Here is a 22,589-nt window from a genome sequence, read left to right on the forward strand (position 1 = left end):
TCGACGGAGTGTGCAGCACTTTGGAATCAAATTATTTAACTTGACATATTTATTGATAATCCATCATGTTTCATGACAGAAGGGAGTGTACGGGTGGTAAACCGGACAAGGGGATTGACTGAACTGATTGGCCGGAGCAATTCAGGATTTCCCTATGCTCGATTATATTCTTTGCTTATCATTCACAGTTCATAACCAGTCAGTCCCTGGGATAATCAAGGTGTAACGCCGCTCGGACCGCTGAAAAATCGCTAAGATAGGAGGCAATTCTAATAGAAACCTTAGATTAGCTTGGCAGAGGTTCTCGCTGGAAGTGTTTGTTAGAGCTGAAGCTCTTTAATCAGCCTTCTAACCTGATGCCATGACTGTGGCTCATCTGGCAAGAACTTACCGACTTCTCTTAGCTGTATTGAGGTATCGATGGCTCTGAATATAATTCTGTCTCTTGCGATCAGGAGATAGGAGTACTTATACAAAGCTGAAATTTCAGTTATCTTGTAAAGGTGTTCTATGTCTTTGTAAATCCCAAATGCTGTAAGTAATATTCCGCTGTGAGCGTCATTACCCACTAAAGAGCATTATTATTATGGAGAGTCAACGAACTTGTTTGAATTTATGTGCAGCTATTATTGAAATTCTATAATACTAGATACTGTGTGTAGAATTGCAATTATTTTCAGCTCATTCAACGTGCAATGTTTGCAACTCAACGTTTATATTTATGCATCTTCACAAGTCAAAATTGCGACCATGCTTAAACATATCTGTATACTGTGGTTTTACATGCAAAAATCAGTATCCGATAATGAGGCGTGCCGTAGTGGGGGACTCCGGAAAATTTTACCACCTGAGGGGATCTTTAACGCGCGCCCAATGCACGGCATGTGAGTGTGTTCGCATTTCGTCCCGATCAGAATGCGACCGCCGAGGCCGGGATTTATTCCGGAATCCTGGTGCTTAGCAGCGCACTGGCATAGCCACTAAGCCACCACGAAGGATTATTTTAGTCATCTAATGTTTATGTTTGTGCTACACCTCTCACACGCTATGCCGGAAAGCTGACAAAATTTCGTGCAACTGCACACTCTAAGACGTTACAAAGTAATGTCACGTGGACGAGGTCGATGTTCAATTGGCGTTTGTCGAGACGTGTGGCGAGGAGAGGTGTACTAAGGCAGATGTACGTTCTACGCTATCTGACGTGTAACCTGTTTCCAGGTAAGAGACAAACCCCCGCCGACGCAGAAGCAGCACGCAGAACAGCCGAAAGCACCGCAGAAACAGCACGCAGAACAGCCGAAATCACCGCAGAAACAGCACGAAGAACAGCCGAGAGCGCTGATAATTCAGCACGCAGGAACGGCTAGCAGCAGCAGCAGCAGCGGCGGCGGCGGCGTCGGCGGCGGCAGCAGCAGCAGCAGCAAATGTGCAATTAATGGGAGCGTCCGCAAAAAGAAAAGCCTTTGCTTGAATGTTGAATTGCCTTTATTTCCATAAACACACAAATAAATGGGGGATTTAAGGAAAAGGTTGCACACCGCAACCTGAGCGGCCTTAACACCCAGTCTGAGGGTGAGGGTAGCAGCCGCAGGCACAGGCACTGATTCAGGAACGACAACATAAAAAATGCAATATAGTACAATTTTTGCTTAGACTTGTGTCAGCAACCATAATTGCAATATAAAGAAACACTACAAGCCATAAAAGCCAAGAAATGAGCAGTTTACACATTAGCAAGAAATCCGTGAAAAAAAATGAAGTGACGACTTCAGTCATGTTCAAATATCGCTGAAGAACTCATACAAAAGCGAAACAGGACAAGAAGTAACATCGTTTTTGTTGTGCATAAGTGTGGTTAACAGGCGTCGTAAGCAAGGATGTAAAATTTGAAAAGCATAGTTAGTGTAAGAATGTGGCACATGCCAGTGTTCAGGTGACCGTGTGCTGTGTTCTGTTCTGTTTCTAGTTACCTACGTTAAGGATGTAATGTACGACAGGTGTTGCTTCTCGTCTTTACGATAGGCTAACGACAGCCTGAAGTCTAACAGAGAGTGCAGTGTAATTTCAACTTTTTGAAGAGAGGTGCAGTATGAGCATCTGCTCGAGCATTACAGATGGTACGAATTAAATTTTTTTGAAGCAGCAATAATCGATTTATGTTGGTAGCAGACGTCACACACCACACCAGACAGCAGTAGTGTACATGACCCAGGAAGAGAGAATTGTATAAGAGAAGTTTGACGTTGCGTGGCAGTGGTTTTAAACTGATCAGTATTCCAGCGACTTGCGGAAGTTTTCTTGCAAGGAAGTCTATCTGATCACTTCAGAACATATGGCTACAAAAAACACACCTAGCGTTTTCGCAGACCGGACAAGCTCAATTCTTGAAGAGCCTATTAAAATGTCCGTTTCTAAGTTCACACATTTATTTTGGCTTGTAATAGAATACCTGAATTTTTGTCAGTGTTTATTGTAAACCAGTGTCCTGTGACCACCTATGTATTTTAGCAAGGACAGAATTTGTGGTTGAAATTAGGCTTGAAATATTGTTCGACGCAAAATTAAAGCACGGTACTACCACCTGCGTAGATTATATATTTCGATCCACTATCGACAAGAACAAGATCATTTACGTAGACATTGAAAAAAAGGGGTACCAGTATGCTCCCTTGGAGAACTCCAACTTTACTTTCTTGATATGGGAGGAGATGCCATTAATTTTAACAACTTGACTCCGCTGCTTTGAATAAGATTTTGACTATCTAAAGTAATGCGACGAATACGTAGAACTGTAGCGCCTTTAATAAAAACTGTCAGCGCTTCCACTGGAGTGGAGATGGAAGACCAGCGAAGCTAGACTATGTTGGGAATTATGTATTTCTAATTATGACTAGTAAGGTGTCATAGTGTAAGTGATTATTTAAACTAATAAAGTATGAGAAATATATACGATCGGGTTGTTTTCATTTATTTAGTGGCCACGGGGACAATAGCCTTATGATCGCTACGGTACACCGCCGTAGGGTGTAAGGCAAAGGTTGGCACGTTCTTCATAAACACGTCACCAACGCTGCGCGCGTTCGGTGCGAATGCGGGCAAAACGTCGCCGGCGTCGACAACAGTTCTGCGTGTTGCTGGTGCTGCTACATGTCGGTGTTTATAAAGCTCCTCAGAATTTTGAGAATGACAGCCCATAAACAAATGTTATGAAACAAAACACCGGCAGCGCATGCCTTTTATGTTAAATCTTCTCAGACTGAACTATTAAAAGTGCGAAAAAAAATTAGCGCAGTTTCACCTGAAAGGCGACGCACCAATTGCGATAGCAAATTAGTAGAGAGCTATACGGAGTAAGGATAGTAGTTTTATAAGCTGTATAAACTTGGACATGCAGCAGCACCAACAACGAGCAACGCGCAGAACTGTTGTCGACGCCGTCGGCGTGTTGCCCGCGTTCGCACCGAACGCGCGCGGCGTTTTTATATAAACACGCATTTAGTGCCGCAGCTAAACGTTGCCTCCCCTCCCTCCCTCCCGTCCCCCCACAGCCTTTCGCGCGACGGAAAAAGTTGCGTTTGCTCTCTATATATGGAAAGGAGGAAAGAGATGCTTAACTCTGGAGCCCTTCAGGGAGCACGGCGCAGAACCCGCGTTTGCTCTCCGACGTGCGTTCGCTCCCCGTGAAAGCGCGCGTCCCTCGCGCCCTTTCACTCGCACATACAGCGTCCGGAGCGCGGCGACGAATTCATCGCCGTTGACGTCATACGGAACCTCACGGCGATGGCGGCGACGACGGCAGAAATCGGCTTTGGAGTGTCCATATAATTGCTATCGCAAATTGCTCGAGCCGATGACAGTTTTATTGCGATAGCAATTATATGGACACTCCAAAGCAGATTTCTGCCGTCGGCGTCGCCGTCGTCGTCGCCGTCGCCGTGAGGTTCCGTATGACGTCAATGGAGATGAAATCGTCGCCGCGCGCCCCGGAACGCTGTATGTGCGAGTGAAAGGGTGCGAGGGACGCGCGCTTTGACGGGGAATGAACCCACGGCGGAGAACAAACGCGCGTTCTGCGCCGTGCTCCCTTAAGGGCTGCAGAAGTAGGCGTCTCTTTCTTCCTTTACAATCACCATATATGTAGAGAAAACGCGCCTTGTGCCGACGCGCGAAAAGCAGTGGGGGGAGGGGGAGGGAAGGGAGGCGACGTTTAGCTGCGGCACCAAGTGCCTATTTATATCAGAGGCTCCGGCAACAGTCACCAACGCCGCACGCATTTTGTGCGAACGCGGGCAAAACGCCGACGGCGTCGGCAACAGTTCTGCGTGTTGCCGGAGCTGCTGCATGTCCAAGTTTATACAGCTGATAAAGCTACTATCATTACTCTGTATAGCTCTCTACAAATTTGCTATCGCAATTGATGCTTCGCCTTTCAGGTGAAACTGCGACTTTTTTTTTCTACACGTGGACACGGCCATTGGAAACTGAGTCCTTAACAGCTTCGCTGTAAAAGTTCAAGATTAATAGAATTGAACGCTTTAATCAAGTCTATTAAAATCGCGACTGTGAGCAGATTTAATTCAAAGTTTCTCAATGCCAATTTCTTTTGCTCTAGTAAGGAAAGCTCGGTTACCGTTCCTCTTCGGAATACATACTGACAGTCAGTTAACAGGATCTGTTTTTCTAAGAAATCTTAAACACGCCGAAGTATTATTTTCCCCAAGTCCTTTCGAAAACGTTGAAGAATAGAAATAGGTCTGTAGTAGGATATCTTAGTTTTACTAGCTTTTTTTAAACAGTGCGAGTACTTTTGAGATCTGCATTTTGGCAGGAAATACACCAGATACCAGACAGAGGTTGTAAACATGTACTAAAACACCATTTTCGGCACCACGCAATACAGTTCCGAATGATCTGAACTGTCCGCCTGGCGTCGTAGGCGAGCTGCTGCTTTTGCTGCGGCTTGTTCTGCTCTCTGCACAGCGGTCTGCTGAGCCCGATATTGCCTGGTTGCAGCCGCGCGCATAGCTCTACGGTTCGCATCTACGGTTCGTTGGCGCACGGCACCGCGGCCACAGTTGTGCTTAGTCACCACCAGCCCTGCGTGTTCTCCGGTGGCGTTGGAACGCCGCCAAACAAAGAGAAAGAAAAAAAAAAGAAAATGATGACACGTCATCGAGGAGAGGCGCCGCCCCTGCAAGGATTTGTTGTGAAAACAGTCGCACCCGCTATAACGGGTTCCAAAGTGTAAACAAAGATATGGAGACTATGTGCACACATGTCACATCTCTTGACCCGTGGCACGGTACATCGCTGTTTAAGATGATGATAAAGATGGTATATACACACCCCGTTCGGAGCGGGGTGGTGACAAATAGTCACCTAGTCTTCTTGAGTTAAGCAGGCCCAGCTACATACAGCATGAAAGCGCTATATGCAACTGCCCATGTCGGGAGACATGGGGGAATAGAATGCAACTGCAATGCAAGGTTTCTACGTATCGACGCTACGCGGCGCGGATGTCACATCGCGTGTGAAAGGCCACGATAGAATGCTAAGGATGATGATGATGATTTAATAGAATTCCCTTTGAAATGGGATGTTGCCAAACAGTCACATACCCTGCTTGAATTAATCGGTTATACCAGACATATTTTCATTACATCAGTATTTATACATCTCCATGATCTTTTTCTTCCTCAAGACTGCTCTATCTACCTTGTACCGCTACCTATGCAACTGCTACATGGCGTGCTACCCGGGCAATATAGTGCAACAGCAATGCAAAATGTGCACGTCTCGACGCTAGGCGGCGGTCATGTCGCATCGCGGGTCTCCTCACGAGCTACGACGCGTTCATAGGGCATTTGTCCGCCGCATGCTAGCAGGCGCTGGCGTGGAGCTCATGTGTTGACGCCACGTGGCGTGATAAATTTTTTAAGTGCGAACTTTAGGAGCCCAGGCTGTCGGTGCTCAAAACAGGGTCAAAACAAGTGCAGAATTGATCAAAACAGGTTCAGAATAAACTAACATGATTCAGAATTTAAAAGACAGGTTGTTACGTATTCGGCGGCTCGACGCCGAGGGCGGCAGGACGACCGGTCCAAGGAACAGACGACCCACGCAGTGCCAGGAAGACAATCCAGTTTATTCTTTCAGCGACGCGCTTTTTGTGCGCTACGTAGCCAATCAGGGTGTGGCAAAAATAAAAAGAAAAGATATCGCTGCAAGCGGGGCAATCTTATCTGCAGGCCCCAACGTAGAGTGCGACCAGCACTGCGAATGTTACAAGGTGTAATAAAGCATTAAGTGCATTGAGGACAAAGCACCGCCAAAAATAAGTTTTTTTTTCCTATGGCGAGTGGGCGTCCTGACCTAGTTCACTTTTTTGTTAGGCAACTTGTCGCCCGGTTATTCTTTTTTCGTGATATAAACAGTCCACTTCTAAGATATTTGTTAAACTTTGAATAATCAATTACCTTCCAGAGATACTTGTTTCATCATGTACAGGTCAGAGATGCACCACCGGCTGCTTGGGGTCTTAAAGGAGGTTGTTGACGGCTTTGACTTTCTTAAAGCTCTCTTTAGCATGAATTATATTTTCACTGCATTCCGTAATGAAATTTCTGCTGCACTCATAGGCACATTTTTTCCAGTTCTTCATTATCATGTGCCTTATTTGGAATGCTATTACCTGGATGAACTTAAGCGTGCCCGTCAGATGACCATTCCTCCAGGGGCCAAGCTTTTTTCTTCAAGTTACATTCGGCAACCCTTCTTGTCAAAACCTGGTTAGAAAAAAAAATCGCCGGCCCTGTCACTCCATGAGGATGGACCATCACAGCAAATGGTGGGTATATGTACCCGTTCATAGTGTTGAACGCAGGCAGTTTTCTCTTGATTTAAGATTCCTTACAAGTGCCCCAAACTCTAAATTCACCAAAGTCGTCTCCACGAGTAGCGTAATGTTCATCAACACTTTCAAGGCATTGTGTCGCTCTTCGTCGGAGCGGATCCCACTGATGAGGGACAAGTTGTTGTCGAACCACATACGCTTGCGTTCGATGTCTAGAGTTTGCTCGGCGGCGTGGTTACCGCTTGTGATTATTGAAAATAAAATTGCGTCATAATAAATCTGTCCGTCACGTTAGAGAATGAATGGCTCATAGCCCTTAAGCAATGGCTTATACCCCCTTAAGCAATGACTCATACCCCCGTAAACGCGGCCTCCCCATTACGACGACAAAAGAGAAGTGAAATTCTACGCTGGAATGATGAGCGGCAACGGAGCGAGCTCTGAATGAAGACAAAAACGTCGAATGCGGGAGGAGTGGCACAAGCGCGCTTCGCGGTTGCCCAAGGGGCGCGAAGAGACACAGACGTTAAGGGTAGACATGAACAAGCTTCGATTGTATATTAGGGCCTGTTTTGTGCCGTGGTCAACAAACTGCTGTTTGTGTCCACATGCTGAAACGATTGATCACTGTTTTGTCTATTGTAGGGATGGGGTGTTCCTATGGGACATTCTCCAAAGAACACTTAAAAAAGGTTTAGGTATCACACCATACACAATTCACAGTCTCTGCTGTTAACGACAGGGGTGAACTTCTCTCCGCGGCTTCGGTAAGGCCTAACATGGTTGATGTGGCTGAGCAGGTTGCCATGGCAATCGAGATGCTTGATCCTTAACTATCGATTATTTACATGGACTCCCACGTGGCGGTCAGGGCCTTCGCCTCGGGCCTCGTTAGCACAACAAGCGGCAGCGCTTCTAAAAAATAAATCGTTCACAGACTCTGCCCACATGGTTCCCAGCCCACATGGGAGAAGGTTTGTTGCCGGGTTGCCGGAACCCCTATGAGATTGCTCACCACCGTGCACGAGAACTCACGCGTCGTGACGGGTGTGGGACCTCTGCGGGTTAGTAGGCCATAATGACCCTCTACTTACGTTCCATGAAATTACGGCCCATTACAGAGGGAAGAAATGGAGCTGGGCAGGCCATGTAATGCGTAGGATGGATAACCGGTGGACCATTAGGGTTACAGAATGGATACCAAGAGAAGGGAAGCGCAGTCGAGGACGGCAGAAAGTCAGGTGGGATGATGAGGTCAGGAAATTCGCAGGCGCAAGTTGGAATACGCTAGCGCAAGACAGGGGTAATTGGAGATCGCAGGGAGAGGCCTTCGTCCTGCAGTGGACATAAATATAGGCTGATGATGATGACAGAGGGGAGCGGCGTTTTCCATCTCCACATACCAAATTGAGTAGAGCTCAGTCCCGTACGCTCAGGATGCTTCAGACGGGTTCTTACCCATCGAGAGTCTTCCTGAGTAGACTCCACACAGAGACAGATAATCTTTGTCCGGATTGCGGAGAAGAATTCTGTAATTTAGCCCACAGGATCTGGCAGTGCCCTGTGTTACATTACTTAAACAAAAGCAAGACTGGGAGATGGCCATCACGAGCACTAAACAGGAAGACCAGTCCAAGGCTGTCCAGAGGACCCGTGAAAGAGCAGAGAGGCATGGCCTCCCGGCTCCAACATGGGATTAGCCAACAGCTATCCAAGGGTCCTCTCTGGGTATCCAATGGCTCCTGAGGACCTTAATAAAGTTTCTTGTCTTTCTGCCTCTCTGTCTGGCATGGCTTTTTGGTAGAGAACCTGACTCCCACGCAGCGGGCCCGGGTTCTATCCCGGCGGGAAATTGATATTTTTGCCTCATTCCCGGCGATAGGTGCTACGGACATAGGCGGCGGAGGCGGCAGCCGACACCATAGCCAACTGAAACGGCTAACGGAATGAACCCAGAAGAGCTTTCGCTGTAAAATTCAGATCCAACGGAAATCTATGTGAACCAAAGCTTTCGTGGCGAGCGTAATAAAATGCTGCAAATTTGCTCATTTCGTTCCTGCATCTTTTGGATAAATAAAACTGGTGCGCTCGCTTGGGCTCTCGTACACCCGTGCTATGCGTGACACCGTCGCGCACCGCTTTAAGCGTGACGGTGTCTAATGCTTTCTTTAGGTCAACTGCCACCAAGAGTTCGGGCTCTACATCCTGGTTGCGACGAGGTAGGTGCGTTGTCTTGCGCAGAAGGTACGAACTGTCGTTCGTGCACAGGCTTTGGCGGAATCCTGTCTGAAGTGGTTGAAACCACCCCATTATCTCCAAGTGATAGGTGATGCGAGCCAGAACCATGCGCTCCGACAGCTTGCACAAGACGGACGTGAGTGAGATGGGGCGCAGGTGCGTAAAACGGTCAGGTGTCTTTCCAGGCTTAGGAATATGCACCACCAACGAATGTCTCCAATCTTCGGGCAGTACGCCTATGCTCCAGACGTCGTTGATCAGCACCAGACGATCATCCAGATTGTTATCATCTAGATTCAAAAGCGCCGACCATGTTATGCCGTCTCCGCCTGGTGCACTCTCCGGTATGGCAGTATGTAGGGCGGCAAGCAATTCTGTCTTGCTAAAGGGGGAATGTATACCCTCTTCGGAGATTACTGGGTCTCGTTCGTACAAAATGGGTGTTGGGGTTTCTGCGGGTTCTGGAAAAAAGTATTTGCTGCCTCATCCTGGAACTCGAGTGGTGTTAATCTGGTGGCCAGCAGGATGTCTTCTGTTGTTCGAAGGCGCTTGCCTCCGCTTCTGCTGCCATTGATGACACGAAATGTGGACCACAATTTCGACAAACCCGTACGTTCAATCCCGATGGACTTTGCGGACGATCCCGATGGAGTTTGTGGACGTAGTGGCGTGTGGCACTAGTGAGCCGGCGAATACTGAGCAAGACTTTGTAGCAACGACCGTTGGCGCGGTAGGTAGTTTGGAGTCGGGTCCTGCGGTCCCATAAGTTGAGTAGATGGGCGTCCGGTGAAGCAACGCCGATCTTCACTTCAAGATCGCATCCAGCTTCGCGGCGGGCCCACTGCAAGCGAACCACCAAAGGCAGTGACCGCTCGTAGTTAGTTATCGTTTCCCTGAAGGCTGCCCAATCAATGGCGCGAATTTGCCGTCTGGGTCTTCGGTTGCCGGCTTTATAAAGGTTGATCTAGAACGAGTAGTGGTCGCTACCCATAGTGTCTGGGTGACATCGCTATTCGTGCCCACGTCCTGGGGGCGCCCACGTCAGGTCAGGTGTTGTGTTGCGCTGCCGCGGGTGCAGTGCATGACGAGTTGGGTAGTTAAGATCGTTCTGCAGAAGTAGCCCGGCTCGCTCCGCTGCATCTACCGATTCGGTGCCTCGAACGGAGACCTTGTCGTAGCCACACTCCGCATGGAGTGCGTTGAAGTTTACCTCGATTAGCAGGCAGAGCGCCTGCTAATTTGCAGGTCAGCTATCTAGTCGAATATACCATAGTGGCGCCCACACGCATCGGGCCGCATGTACACGGAGACGGTAATGATGCTAGAGCGACTGTCCAATTTGCATCCAACGGCCACACAACCTATTATAAAAAGCGAAAAAAGATCGTATAACGGCTTACCCTTGGGGCATGTGTGAAGACGGTGAAGGCGGTGCACCGTTATTCAAGTTCCCTCCCGACCCCGAGGATTGTGACCCCAACGAGGTGTGGAAGCAGTGTGTGAGCAGTACGTGCGCCAAGACGTCGTGCAACAGGCGCACCGTGGACCCCACCTGCACGTACAACTGCATCTACAGGTGCTACTGTGCCGAGGGATACTACCGCAACGCCTAGCGGAAGTGCGTCACGGTAGACCAGGGCTCGCCCGAGGGGCCTGAACTGGGTAACACAGTGTCGTGTTACCCAGCTCAGCCTGTGCTTTTGAAGGCAAATGTTTCTTAGTGAACTTCACACGGGTTTGGGGTATCTGGAATCTGGCTATCCTGTTGCCTCTTATCAAAAGTGGAAATTTCGTTACTTTAGGTTGTGCTGGGAAACTGAAAGAGGTATTAAAGTGCAGGTCTTTATGAGACAAAAATTATTGTTGTCTATATTGACGGAAACACCACTTTGCATCATCGGCTGCAGCACGTTGGGCCGCTGCGCGTTCGGCTTCTCGTCGCGTTCGCATCCATTCGCGCTTTTGAGCGCGCCGGCATTCCTTGAAGGCGCGCTCTTCCTCTTCGAAGCGAGCGACACGCGTCATCCCTATGCCGAGTCCAAGGGACAATTGATCACGTCACTAGTGAAATGGCTATGTCAAGAGAGAATGACAGACAGCTATTGGTTGGTAGAGTACTATGTTTTATCACTGACGTGTCGACACTCATCGCCATACACTAGCGTTTGGGCAACAGCTTTCATCACTCCGGCCCATTGTTTTTGTCTATGTGGGTCCCACGTGTGACAAGGGTAGTTCAAGGGCGCGTTACAGGTCCCCGACCCATTGAGCTTGGATCTTTTCAGCACTATCACCAGGATCGGCCCACTTTGTTGTAATAGGCATCGCTTTGTCCACGGACACGATCCGCCAGAACCTAGCTTCACTGTAAAAGAAAAAGAGAGGGTCATCGAAGTGTCGACGCCAAAGAAGACAAGGTTGACGTAATCGAGAGTGAAATGCGATACGAATAAGATGCAAAATGAGTGAATAATGAATATGAAAAAGAGACCGAATAGAGATATATTATCAACAATTTATAATGAAATAATTTGAAGCACCATGTACATCGACCTTGTCGAAGAACATGGTGGTACTTCAACAAGTCCATTCAACGAGTCCATCAATAACGCGTACCTGGAAACGCTCGATTGTCCGGGAGTGGCCCCTGGGTACTTTAGGACGCTTGCACGCAGCGGTTGCCATAAAACATTCATTTTAGTGTCACTCATTGTGTTTTTCCCTTCAGCAACACGAAGGAATTTACGAAATAAGTGCTTCAGACACGAAGCACACTTTCCGAACAGCACGCACCCCAATAAACAAACAAAAGATGAGCTCACGAGAGCTACAAAGACCTCCCTGTAATGGCTGTCACATGCACTACATAGAAAAAAATGTGGTTGATCCCTCTTATATAGGAATCGGTATAGAACACGAAAGTGAAGCGTGTCTTCACAGAAGTAGTGTAATGTTTATTGCACATTGATATATAATGTCTATTGGTGTTTTGTGGCTAAAGCGCCCTTAGGCGTTGATGCACCCACGCTGACGCCTGGTGGCACGTCTCCTCCATCACGACTACCAACGTCGATGACCATGAGCAACCGTCGTGCATATGGAAGCTGCACTACGCTGCACACGCTAGCACAACGCGAAAGACGAAGCACGTAACTGACACACTAATACAACGCGCCAGACAAAGCACGTAACTGAATCGTCACCGAGTCAAATCAGCGCGTACAGCGCGTCGTAATTGCAGCCTCCGCGATCAACTTCAGAAACATTTTCAGAGCTAATTGCGGAGGCCACGCTCCGCTGTGCTGAGTACGGTGAACGCCACCTAGGTGGCGTTGGTAGTGCTTCTTGATGCCAGCGTCCCTTCGAATGCTGGCATCGAGGCGTCGTAGTGCTGAGACCACCGAAGCGTTCACTGTCGGTGCGCGTTAGTAGACAGTTTTAGCAGAGCGTTCACGGTCCGCTCCGCTCAGACCGTCGTGTCCGAACGATTCGCGCAGAGCCGCTCAGCGGAACGCTAGCGGGAGCGCTAATGCGCGTGCGCACAACGCTCATATCGGCAGCGGAACGAAGAACGCTGCCCACGGTCCGCTACGAAGCCATTTGAGCGGAGCGTTAGGGTGCGTCTACTGGTTGCTTCGCCGTTTTACAGCCGCGCTGAGCGCGCGTGGCCGGCGTCTCTGGCAGACGCACTTGTCAAACAAGCCAAATCAACGCAGTTCATGCAACCAGTGGTGTGCGTGAAACGTTAGCGGAGCGGAGCGTAAGCAACGCTCTGCTAAAACTGTCTAGTGTCATAATGCAGTACTTCTCTTTTCTGCTCGTAGGCGGCGGCACCGCCCCGAGCAAGAGCGCGGGTATACGGAGGAGTGTTAGATATATAAGGCGCGTCTGTGTAGCTCTCTGCAAATGCGTTTGTGGCGCAATGGGTTAAACGCTCGGCGATCTATCGTCGCGGACCGAGAGGTCGTGGGTTCGATTTCCAAATTTTGCATGTTTGTGGAACTTTTTCTTCTGGTTTCTTTCTTTGTATTAAGTTCTATGACGTATTTCCGTGACGGAAATACGTCAGTGAAGTCTTGGTGGACCCCGGCATAAAACACTTTCGTGTTAAAAAAGTCGAAGAACCGAAACTACTAATTTTGTAAAGCATAAGTGGTTATTATGTAATCAAAATGATTAGACAGCTATACAAAGTAATGTTAATCATTTCAACAGGTCCATAAACTGCTGTAATTACTAGCTAAGTTAACAAGCACGTTATCAAGCACGCACAGGCAAGCACGAGCACATCTCACTCGCTGACCGCGGACACTCCCTGTCAGAAACCCGGCGTGATGAAACGCGGCAGCAGCGGCGAGCGAATTCCTTTTCGTGCAGCCGGTCGTTTCAACGCGAACTAGGGGCGCTAGAAAACAGCGCACACGAAGCAATCAGCTATCTCATCTCTGCTTGCTTTCGAATCGATCATAGATTGCCTCCAATGTAAGAAGAGCGCAGCTTGAGTAGAAGAGAAGATGAACACTAACCTTCCCCCTCCCCCCTTCCTCTTGATAGCGCGTGCAGATCTTCCTGCATCGTCCCCCGTCGAACGGCGGAGAAGATGGCCTACACCCTCCCCGCCTACCTCCTTTGCGAGAGTGAGAAGACAATGCCGCATGAAGCCAACATCCTGCTCGGCTCACCCTGGCAAGCTCTCACTCTCACCTACAGCGCACGGGGCGCGGCGGCGCGGCGGCGCGGCGGCGATTCTATCGCATTTTGACTTTATACGGAACATTTTGACTTTATTTTTGACTTTATTTTTGACTTTATACGGATTTCCCGCCGACGACGGGAAATCGCCAGGAGTTTCTATGTAACTTCTATAGCAATAAAACCACATGCGAAATCCAGAATCGCTGACGGGCTTTCTCACTTTAGGTTCGGAGCGACAACTAATATGAATTAGATAAGCATTTTACAAGTAGCCCATAGCCAAATGTTACATATTTTTTTTGAAAGCTAAAGACGTGCGCTATCGCACCTATGCAAAATCAGAAAATTTATATTTTGAAGCAAGCAGTCTCAGCCCACTTAGACATTTGTCAGGCACGCCTATACGAATACATGTAAAATTTAAGAAAATTTTAAACGACGCGTGACACGTCCGAATAGAACGAATTTGCGTAATCGTCTGCAGCAACTGCCACCTTGATGTTTCCTACCTTGCGTGCTCCGACAGCATCTTAAGCGGCCCGGCAATTTCCCATTGAAATCACACAACACAAACCTCTGTGCGGAGGATATCACCGAAATTTGTTTTCGTGAAGCTTCGCTTACCGGGAGGACAATCTACTTCAGGCCTCAGTCCGTGTACAGGCCTCCCCGTCGACGTGGTGCGGCTCTTCACATCGCCGCAGTGCGCGGCTACCCGAAAATTCTTCAACAAAGCAAAAGGATTTCTATAAAGCCACGACCAGCAGACGTGTTTGTTCTCAAAAACGGTAGATGGGGGGCGAGCCATAGGTCGTCAATCACAAAGTATGATTAATATGCCTGTGTATTCAGAAGAGCCGGCAAACGTATATATATATATATATATATATATATATATATATATAGGGTTAAAAAATTATGGGGTTTTACGTGCCAAAACCACGATCTGATTATGAGGCACGCCGTAGTGGGGGACTCCGGAAATTTGGACCGCCTGGGGTTCTTTACGGTGCACCTAAGTCTAAGTACACGGGTGTTTTCGCATTTCGCCCCCATCGAAATGCGGCCGCCGTGGCCGGGATTCGATCCCGCAACCTCGTGCTCAGCAGCCCAACACCATAGCCACTGAGCAACCACGGCGGGTAATATATATAGGGTGTTTGAGCGAACACTTTCAAAAAGTCCTAAAGGTTGCCTGTGGCAGATAACAAAATTCTAGTTAATGAGCTGGTCTTCTCGCAGAGGCTGACTTTGCTTGCACAAGAAATTGAAATGGATAATGGAATAATTAACAAAAAATCCCTAATTAAGTTCTTAACTAATTATCTGATGGCCCATGTTGCAAAATACAAATTGTAACCGTGGAGTTCGCAAGTCTAGTTAGTTTCTTAACAAAACGTCACTCTATGCATTGAAGCACCAAATTAACTGGAACGCCAATGCATTTCTCCGCAAAGTTCGGGAACTAATATCTTGCAACTGGTGTCATCCTGAGAATTAATTCCAAATTCCGCCTTAAGAACTCCATGGCTACAATTTGTAAATTGCAATATTGGCCATCAAGTAATTTGTTAAAAACTTAATTAGTGAATTTTTGTTGATACGTTGATTATGCATTTCCATTTTTTGTGGAAGTAATGTCCGCCTCTTCGAGTAGACCAGCTCATTAACGATAATTGGGCTACCTGCCACAGGCAACCTTAAAGAAATTTTTAGTGTTCGCTGAAACACCCGGTATATATATATTCGGGTGACCGGCCTCACAGTCTAACTTGCGGAGTTCATTATGACCTCCTTTCAGTGCTAGAGCACAATACTGTGACGCAATGTCTCATGCAACCGTATCGCGATGCTTTAACACAGTGATTGGATCCGTTGGTCGGTTCACTACGGCGCGCGCACGTCCGCGCAGCCCGGCGTGGTGGCGCTCCGAAGGCGAGAAATTCATAAATTCAAACAAAAGTGGAGAGCATTGCTCTACAGCAGCATTGCTTGGCTGTGTGGAGCACAGTTCTTTAGTTTAAAGTGCAGGATCTGTCCATGAAGGGCAACTGCCGACCAAAAATTCATCCCCGATAGCTTGTTGCTGTGCCTGATGAGGAAAATATCCTGGGGCTGATCCACGCAGCCGTCAAACGCCCCGTCACCGTGCTTCCACCGGCATCCCTCAGAAATGGTACGCCGGTGACGTGAAGAGCATCGGACAAGGACACCGGCATGTCATTCTTTAGGAAACACCTAAAATTAAACGTTGTTTCATGATGGATGCCGGTAACGTGACCGTGACGGGGCGTTTGGTGGCTGTGTGAATCAGGCCTTAGTCATGCACCCGACTGGAAACATCACAGAAGTCTTGCTTTTTCTTCTTTCACAAAACGTCTTGCAGCGACAGCAGTTCAGTGCTCTAAACTGGGTTTGCCTTGTCCGTCCATCCCGTTCCACTCACGACGACCATTGTCCTCATTGGCATGTTTTTGTCGTCACCAGGCAGCCTTGTATTTGGAGCTTCATCATCGCCGCTAGGTGACGAAAAATAAACCTTTGTCTCCGGACTACTCCCTCTGCGTTTCGATCCCACGTCACTGCAGCAACGTGCCCTTGGTTGCGTTAGTTATTTTTGTGGTCTATCTCGTCTGTGGCTCCTACCCACTATGGGGGATCAGCCATGAAGTAGGTGGTTTATTCCAATTTAATATAAAGCACGAATTTCCGAATATCTATGTAATTAGTGCTGTATACCGTAGAATGATCTGTTTAAATAAAATCAGTGACGTCAGATTGAATGAATAATAGTTCATTTAAAGGTACCGAAAAAACAAAACATTTAATTTAGCAGGGCGTTCGGTTGGGTTCTGTAAGAAATGTTTGGACAGCGGGACAAGCATCCCTGTGGTTGAATTCTAAAGGGGAGGCCCCAAGCGAAAGAATAGCAGGTTCTGTTAACTACAGGCCAAGTCCTCGAAAACATATTTCCCATAATCTTTTTCTTGCCGTGGTAAAGTGGCGACAGAATAGAAGTGATGTATTGTTTATTCCTCATTACAAAACGAGCAGACAGGGGAGAGAACCAAGCCCGACCTGTATATACGTAGAAATTTAGGGTGGGAATGCGTCAACGGAATTTGGTGACTCAGGCCTCAAACATGTTTGTGTTACAGGATTCGTTACGCCAGGAAAATGCCAGGTGCTTATAATCTGGAGAAGCAGTCAGAACTGGGTTTGATAAGGCTTTCCTAATTGATCGTATCCCGAAGCATTCACACTAAACACATCATAAATCAATGATAAGACAAATTTAAGAACATTAATAAAAGATTAGGCCAGTCGCACACGGCAAAATGTACGACGGCGAGTAACTGAAAGCATACGAGTTGCACATGAATCTGAACCCATTTTACCTTAATCGCGCCGCCATGTTTCAACGATTCCCGGTACACCAAGGTTAAGCACAGAATATCTTTAAGGGTTCACGCTCGCGTTGTCGCATTTCAATCGTTGACGATTGTAGAACGAGCTCGCGTACGCAGCCCAACAAGCTAATCACCGCGACACGAACGTGCCGGACGCCATTTGGGAGCCGGATGTTTACATCACGTGGCTTACATTCGAGCGCATACATCGCCACCTTGTGTCGTATTTTGATTGGCTGCGACAAATCGGGCGGCTTCTCCACACGACAGAATTTGTCATAGTTACTTTTTCCAAAGCAAGTGTATATCTGTATTTCATGCGTCGCTCGCTTATTTATTTGCCGAGTGTGGTCACGATGGCCAAAGTCATGCAATGCGGAGAAGCTGTCACTAAGGCAACGATATAGAGGCTAGCGCCGATAAATATGGTGATAACAGCGCGCCGTGCACTGCATCGCCAAGCTTGGCAGCTTCTGTGTGTGAACAAGTGCACACATAAGTGCTTCTGAAATTGGTACTATGCAATATTTGATAAAGGCTTTTACTTTCTCATGCTGGCATGTACAAGCTTTGTTAGGTGCCCTTACTGTACTCTCTGCAGCAAGGTATTCTAAGAAAAACTACCCCAGGCATATACAGAATTATTCTGTTTGTTGTGAAGCAGCCATCTACCATTGCTAAATTATTCAAACTTGTTTATGTTGTAATCAGGTAGTCCTCAAGTGCCCCATATAAAGTGGGTAGAATATGTACATATTGCTGGTGTTGCACTGGTTTTAGCTCTTGCAAGCATGAGGAATGGCTTTCCTTCGTTGTTATGGTTGAAGTACAAGATGGCGGACCTCTATGCAAGTGTGCTTCCGCCAGGAGCATGTACAGTAACTCTAATTGAGCACACTATCTCGTTTTCCATTTTCTTTGCGCTATTTCAATGCAGTGTGAAAATGCCTAGAACTGAATGGAGAATTAAGGCTTGCGTGTGATCTGTGCATGGAATATTCCATGAATTTTGCCAATCGATTAGACTGCAGAGAGCACCATGCCAAGGCCAATGGAAGTCAATGGCATACCCTGGTGCAAAGGGGGGGGGGGGCAGTGGTGATGATGTCTACACTAACATAAAAACCAGACGTGCAAACGATCCACCCCAGCGTGAAGACAACATTGTTCTGCGTGGCATTCAAGCCAGCTGGTCTGCATGCAACCCAACTGCATTAGACAAACGTATCTGGATGTCAACCGCACCTGCAAGAACGCCGACGGCTAGAAGAATATATGCTCTATACTGCCCAGAGCCAGGCAGGCCATGTCAAACATATTTTCTGACGGACTCTACATGATGACTGCAGCTCACGCAGCCCAACCTGACCTAATGAAACTTCCAACACTTACAATAACCACTTACAACCGGAAACAAGCTATTTGCCTCCGCCAACTCGCAAAACTTTGATTGTATTTGATTTGTATGATTCTCTTGAAGGCAATGCGTACCAGCAGCCCAGAAAAGGCATGTCTCGAGGCGTAGTGCGTAATATGCAAGTAGAAACAGGTGAATCGCTAGTAAAAGCATTGGACTCGGAAGGAGCCACGATACTAGCAGCATGCCCAGTGGGCGAAAGCATAATGGCACTGCTTGCTTAACTGACGCCTGTGTCACCGTACGTACTCAGAATGTTAGCGTGCTTTAGATGCCATGGTACTGGTTACAAACAAGACATATGCATGCGCCCACCTGTCTGCACAAAGTGGGGCGCGGAACACGAACCAGAAGACTGCCCTACCGCGGCTCCTCGTTTTGCCTTTACAGTGAAGATGGACACCTTGCAACGGACCCAAAATGCCCCGAAAGAACTGAAGAAGCACACGAAGCAGCGGCCGTGTAGTTGATCACAGAACTGAGGGCTGTGCTCCCTGGAGTCAAACTGTGCACAAGGAAATGACAATTAAAGAAACCATGTCACTTTTGTGTGCCAAGTTCGAACAGGTTCTCATAGAACAAGGCAAAATAGCTAAAACTTCACATTCAACAGCACATTCTTGACATTCAACACTAGTCGCAATGGCAGCAGCAACAACAGACGGTGGCAGTGTCTGGACATGGACTAGCATGGCAAGCTCTTCCAAATTCTCACATAATAATCGTAGTCATCTTTGCTCAAGAATCTTTTTCTGAGATTCTGAAAGACTGCGAAATCCACAACCCCAACAATCCCCTACTGCAAGCCTCCCTCGATCGTTCCATGCGGCCGCTACTCCAGACCGCTTGCAACGGAAGCTGCAGCTTGAGCGCTAGTGTGACCAATATTGCGGCAAGAAGGCCAACCCGTCCTCCTGCTGCTCCAGGAAAACTGACTGAGGCAGAACTCCAAAGATACAAGGGTACAAAGGCTAACTCCATGCGACTATAAAGCATCGGGCACGGTGAGTAGTGGCACCAATTGGGCAGGCTCAAATGGCCATCTTTGTTTGCGCAGATGCTCCACATATATAACTGAACATTATTCTATACTGTACCTCTTATCAGAAAGTTGTGGCAGTGTGCTGCAGGCTAAGGCAGGGGAAGGAAACCATTTGGGAATCTGCCTATCTCTGTCCCAAAACCAACCGCCACATTCGAGGTGACTTTACTTGGCTTCAACATCTGAAAATTCTCTTTCCCCAATACAGTATACTCAGTGGAGGTGACTTCAATGTACATCACACACATTGGGGATACAAAGATGCATGACCAAGAGGATGCCACCTTGATTAAGCAGACACCAGAGACCTTATATTAGTAAACGAGACCAACTATCCCAACTGCCACACTCGCCACTCAAACCATACATTACCTAACCTGGGCGACTGCGGCCTTCGTCCAGAGCTTTAGTGTGACTCTTACCAGAGAGGCAGCGACCATTACCTGACCTAGATAGCACTAGCTGTCTGGGTGAAAACGTGCCACGTTCGCGAAAGCACAGTTACAGGTTGGGAGCTTTTGCGTGACGCACTTAAGGCCATGAATGTGAAGGTGTTGAAGAATCGCTAGCAACACACATTCTTTGCACAGTGCGAGGAGCGACATGCGAACTAGAGCTTACTCGGGCAACATCCAGCCCTGACGAGCACCTGCTGCAACATTGTGGTGCGCAAGCCAAGCTGCATACCACATACTTAAATTGTGACTGGACGCAACAAGCCCTGATTAATGTTCTGCACAAGACTGAGCAGATGAGATTTCATGCTAAGCAACTCCATAGACCAGTGGATGGACCGCTGCACGTCATTTGAATGCATAGGTCTCAGTGAGCTGTGGCACACATTCACAAGGGAGTCACAAAAGGATGAACCAAAAGCTGCTACACTATTGAAAACACACTGCTCGATCTTCAGTGCCCATCTGAGGAACTTGAGGAACAAGCAGCAGGCGCTTTCCCCATCTACCTGAAAGCGGCCGACTGTTACCAAACTTATATGTACCTTAATGGCCACTTGCGAGGAAGGAGTGGAAACCTTTATGATGGTAGAACCTATCGCTGCTCTCGAGTATTTCGACACTTGAAACGCACCTGGCAAAGATGGAGTCACTTGGCAGATGTTGAGGAATCTTCCCGAAATGAGAAAAGCAAGTACTACTGCTTGTAATCAATGAAATTTAGAATATTGGTTAATTCCCCACAGAGTGGAAACACTCGCAAGTGGTGCCACTACCGAAACCAGGTAAGAAACCAGACACCATAGCCAACCTTTGACCAATCTCACTCACATCGACAGCGTGCAAATTGTTTGAACGAATGTGCTTCGCGAGGGGGGCTCAACTACCATCTGAAAAAGACACGACTATTCACACCTGTGCCAGATTTCTTTCTGACCTAACTTTGACATGTGCGACAATACCCTCTTCCTGCATCAAAGCATCACCAATACCAGCCGCTGCGGAGGAAAGATACCTGGGATCCTAGTCATTTGAGCCAAGAAGGATGTTCAACACAGTCTGCAACGAGGTGGTACTGGTGGCCATTCGTGAAGCCTACCCATGTGTTAGGGGTGCCAGGGTTGTCAAGGATTCTTATACGACCGGACGTTTGAAATATGAAGTGGCCGCAAGCAGCCGAAGACTTCTACCAGCTGCACAGGCGGAAATGCACGTAAAGCCCGGTCCAGCACACTTGATTGCAAGAGTGGTTTGCTGCAGAGGTAAGGTAACTTAACAGTTGCTGATAACGTATACCAAGTGCAAGGAAGTATGTGCACTATGTATCTACCAGTTAGGCCAAAACAAATGCATTTTCTCCAAACCAAATATCAAAAGCTCAACACTTTTTTTATGTGCCACTCACGTACGGGCTTGTATAAAGGTGCATAGGCAAAATTATACTAGATACAGCTGTTCAGCCTCATTTTTGTTCTGGGGTAAATTCTTGCTCCTTGACCTCATTCGAGATCAGTAACTATAGCACAAACGTAATGGAGCACTAGCAGAAGGACAAAGACGTGTAGTATGCTCATTACAATTATTGTGCTTGTGCCATCTTTACAGCAATAGCTGCTGTGGGTAATAGCTGTTAGGCCCTTGGTTGTTTTGATGTCTATTGGTGTTGTCGCTTGAATCCCCAAATTTCTTTCCAGAAAATTGCAAATAAAGAAAATTATCATGGTGCCATGATGATTCAAACTTGCAACCATAAGATTGGCAGTCCGCAATTATATATTTCAGCCACTCTTCTGAAGCTATAGCCATGGCGAATGCTGATCCTGGAGAGCACAATCTAGCCAACAGGTGGCATGATTGGCTAACACCTGCTCAATACCTGTATACTACATATAGAGCTGGTATTCATGCCTTCAGGTTCTGGCACGTCACCTTCCCACTTGTGGAGGCAGTGCTATGTTAAATTTTCTTCTTACATGTAATGACAATGATCGGGTACGTCTTCTTTGTCTTCATTATTTTCTTCTAGTGGTTGGCTTCTCATGTTTAGCAAATGGGGCTACTGATGTCTTGTTTTCCTCAAGGACAGCATGAGGCCTAGTAACCGGGTAGCCCACATATAGATTTGAGAGAATCCAAACAGATTCAGCAGTAAGAAGCTAAAAGGTTGTTTTGGTAGAGACCAGTGGCTAAATCCGGGTATGAAAGAGGAGGCACAATTTCCACAAACAAATATGACTCGCACTTATTTTACTTTGAAAGGAGATTATTGACTTGCATCGGCAAGTGTTCATTTTAACAAGCACCGCATGAAGCAGGCTTACTGCACATTAAATTTCACCAGCTATTGCATCACTGTTGCCCATTACGAGTGAAACTGCAATTTTCTTTAAGCCACAATTTGCCCAATTTTGTTTTGCAGTAGGATGTTTGCAGCAGTACTATTACGGTGCTTAAATACTCGTGAAATGCAGTAGAGAAC

At 47.4% G+C, this 22,589-nt stretch overlaps 1 protein-coding gene across 1 annotated transcript in view; it reads left to right on the forward strand.

The window, feature by feature from the left end:
* The window catches only part of LOC119453558 (translation initiation factor IF-2-like), a 116,426-nt gene extending 113,459 nt beyond the window's left edge, over positions 1–2,967 (forward strand). The window contains exon 7 of the mRNA XM_049667987.1: positions 1,219–2,967. Within this exon, the coding sequence (XP_049523944.1) occupies positions 1,219–1,367 (149 nt within the window). The 3' untranslated portion in view covers positions 1,368–2,967. The remainder of the gene's footprint in view (positions 1–1,218) is intronic.
* Positions 2,968–22,589: the final 19,622 nt, after the last annotated feature.

This window comes from Dermacentor silvarum, chromosome 5 (assembly GCF_013339745.2).
Source record: "Dermacentor silvarum isolate Dsil-2018 chromosome 5, BIME_Dsil_1.4, whole genome shotgun sequence".
Lineage (NCBI taxonomy): Eukaryota > Metazoa > Arthropoda > Arachnida > Ixodida > Ixodidae > Dermacentor > Dermacentor silvarum.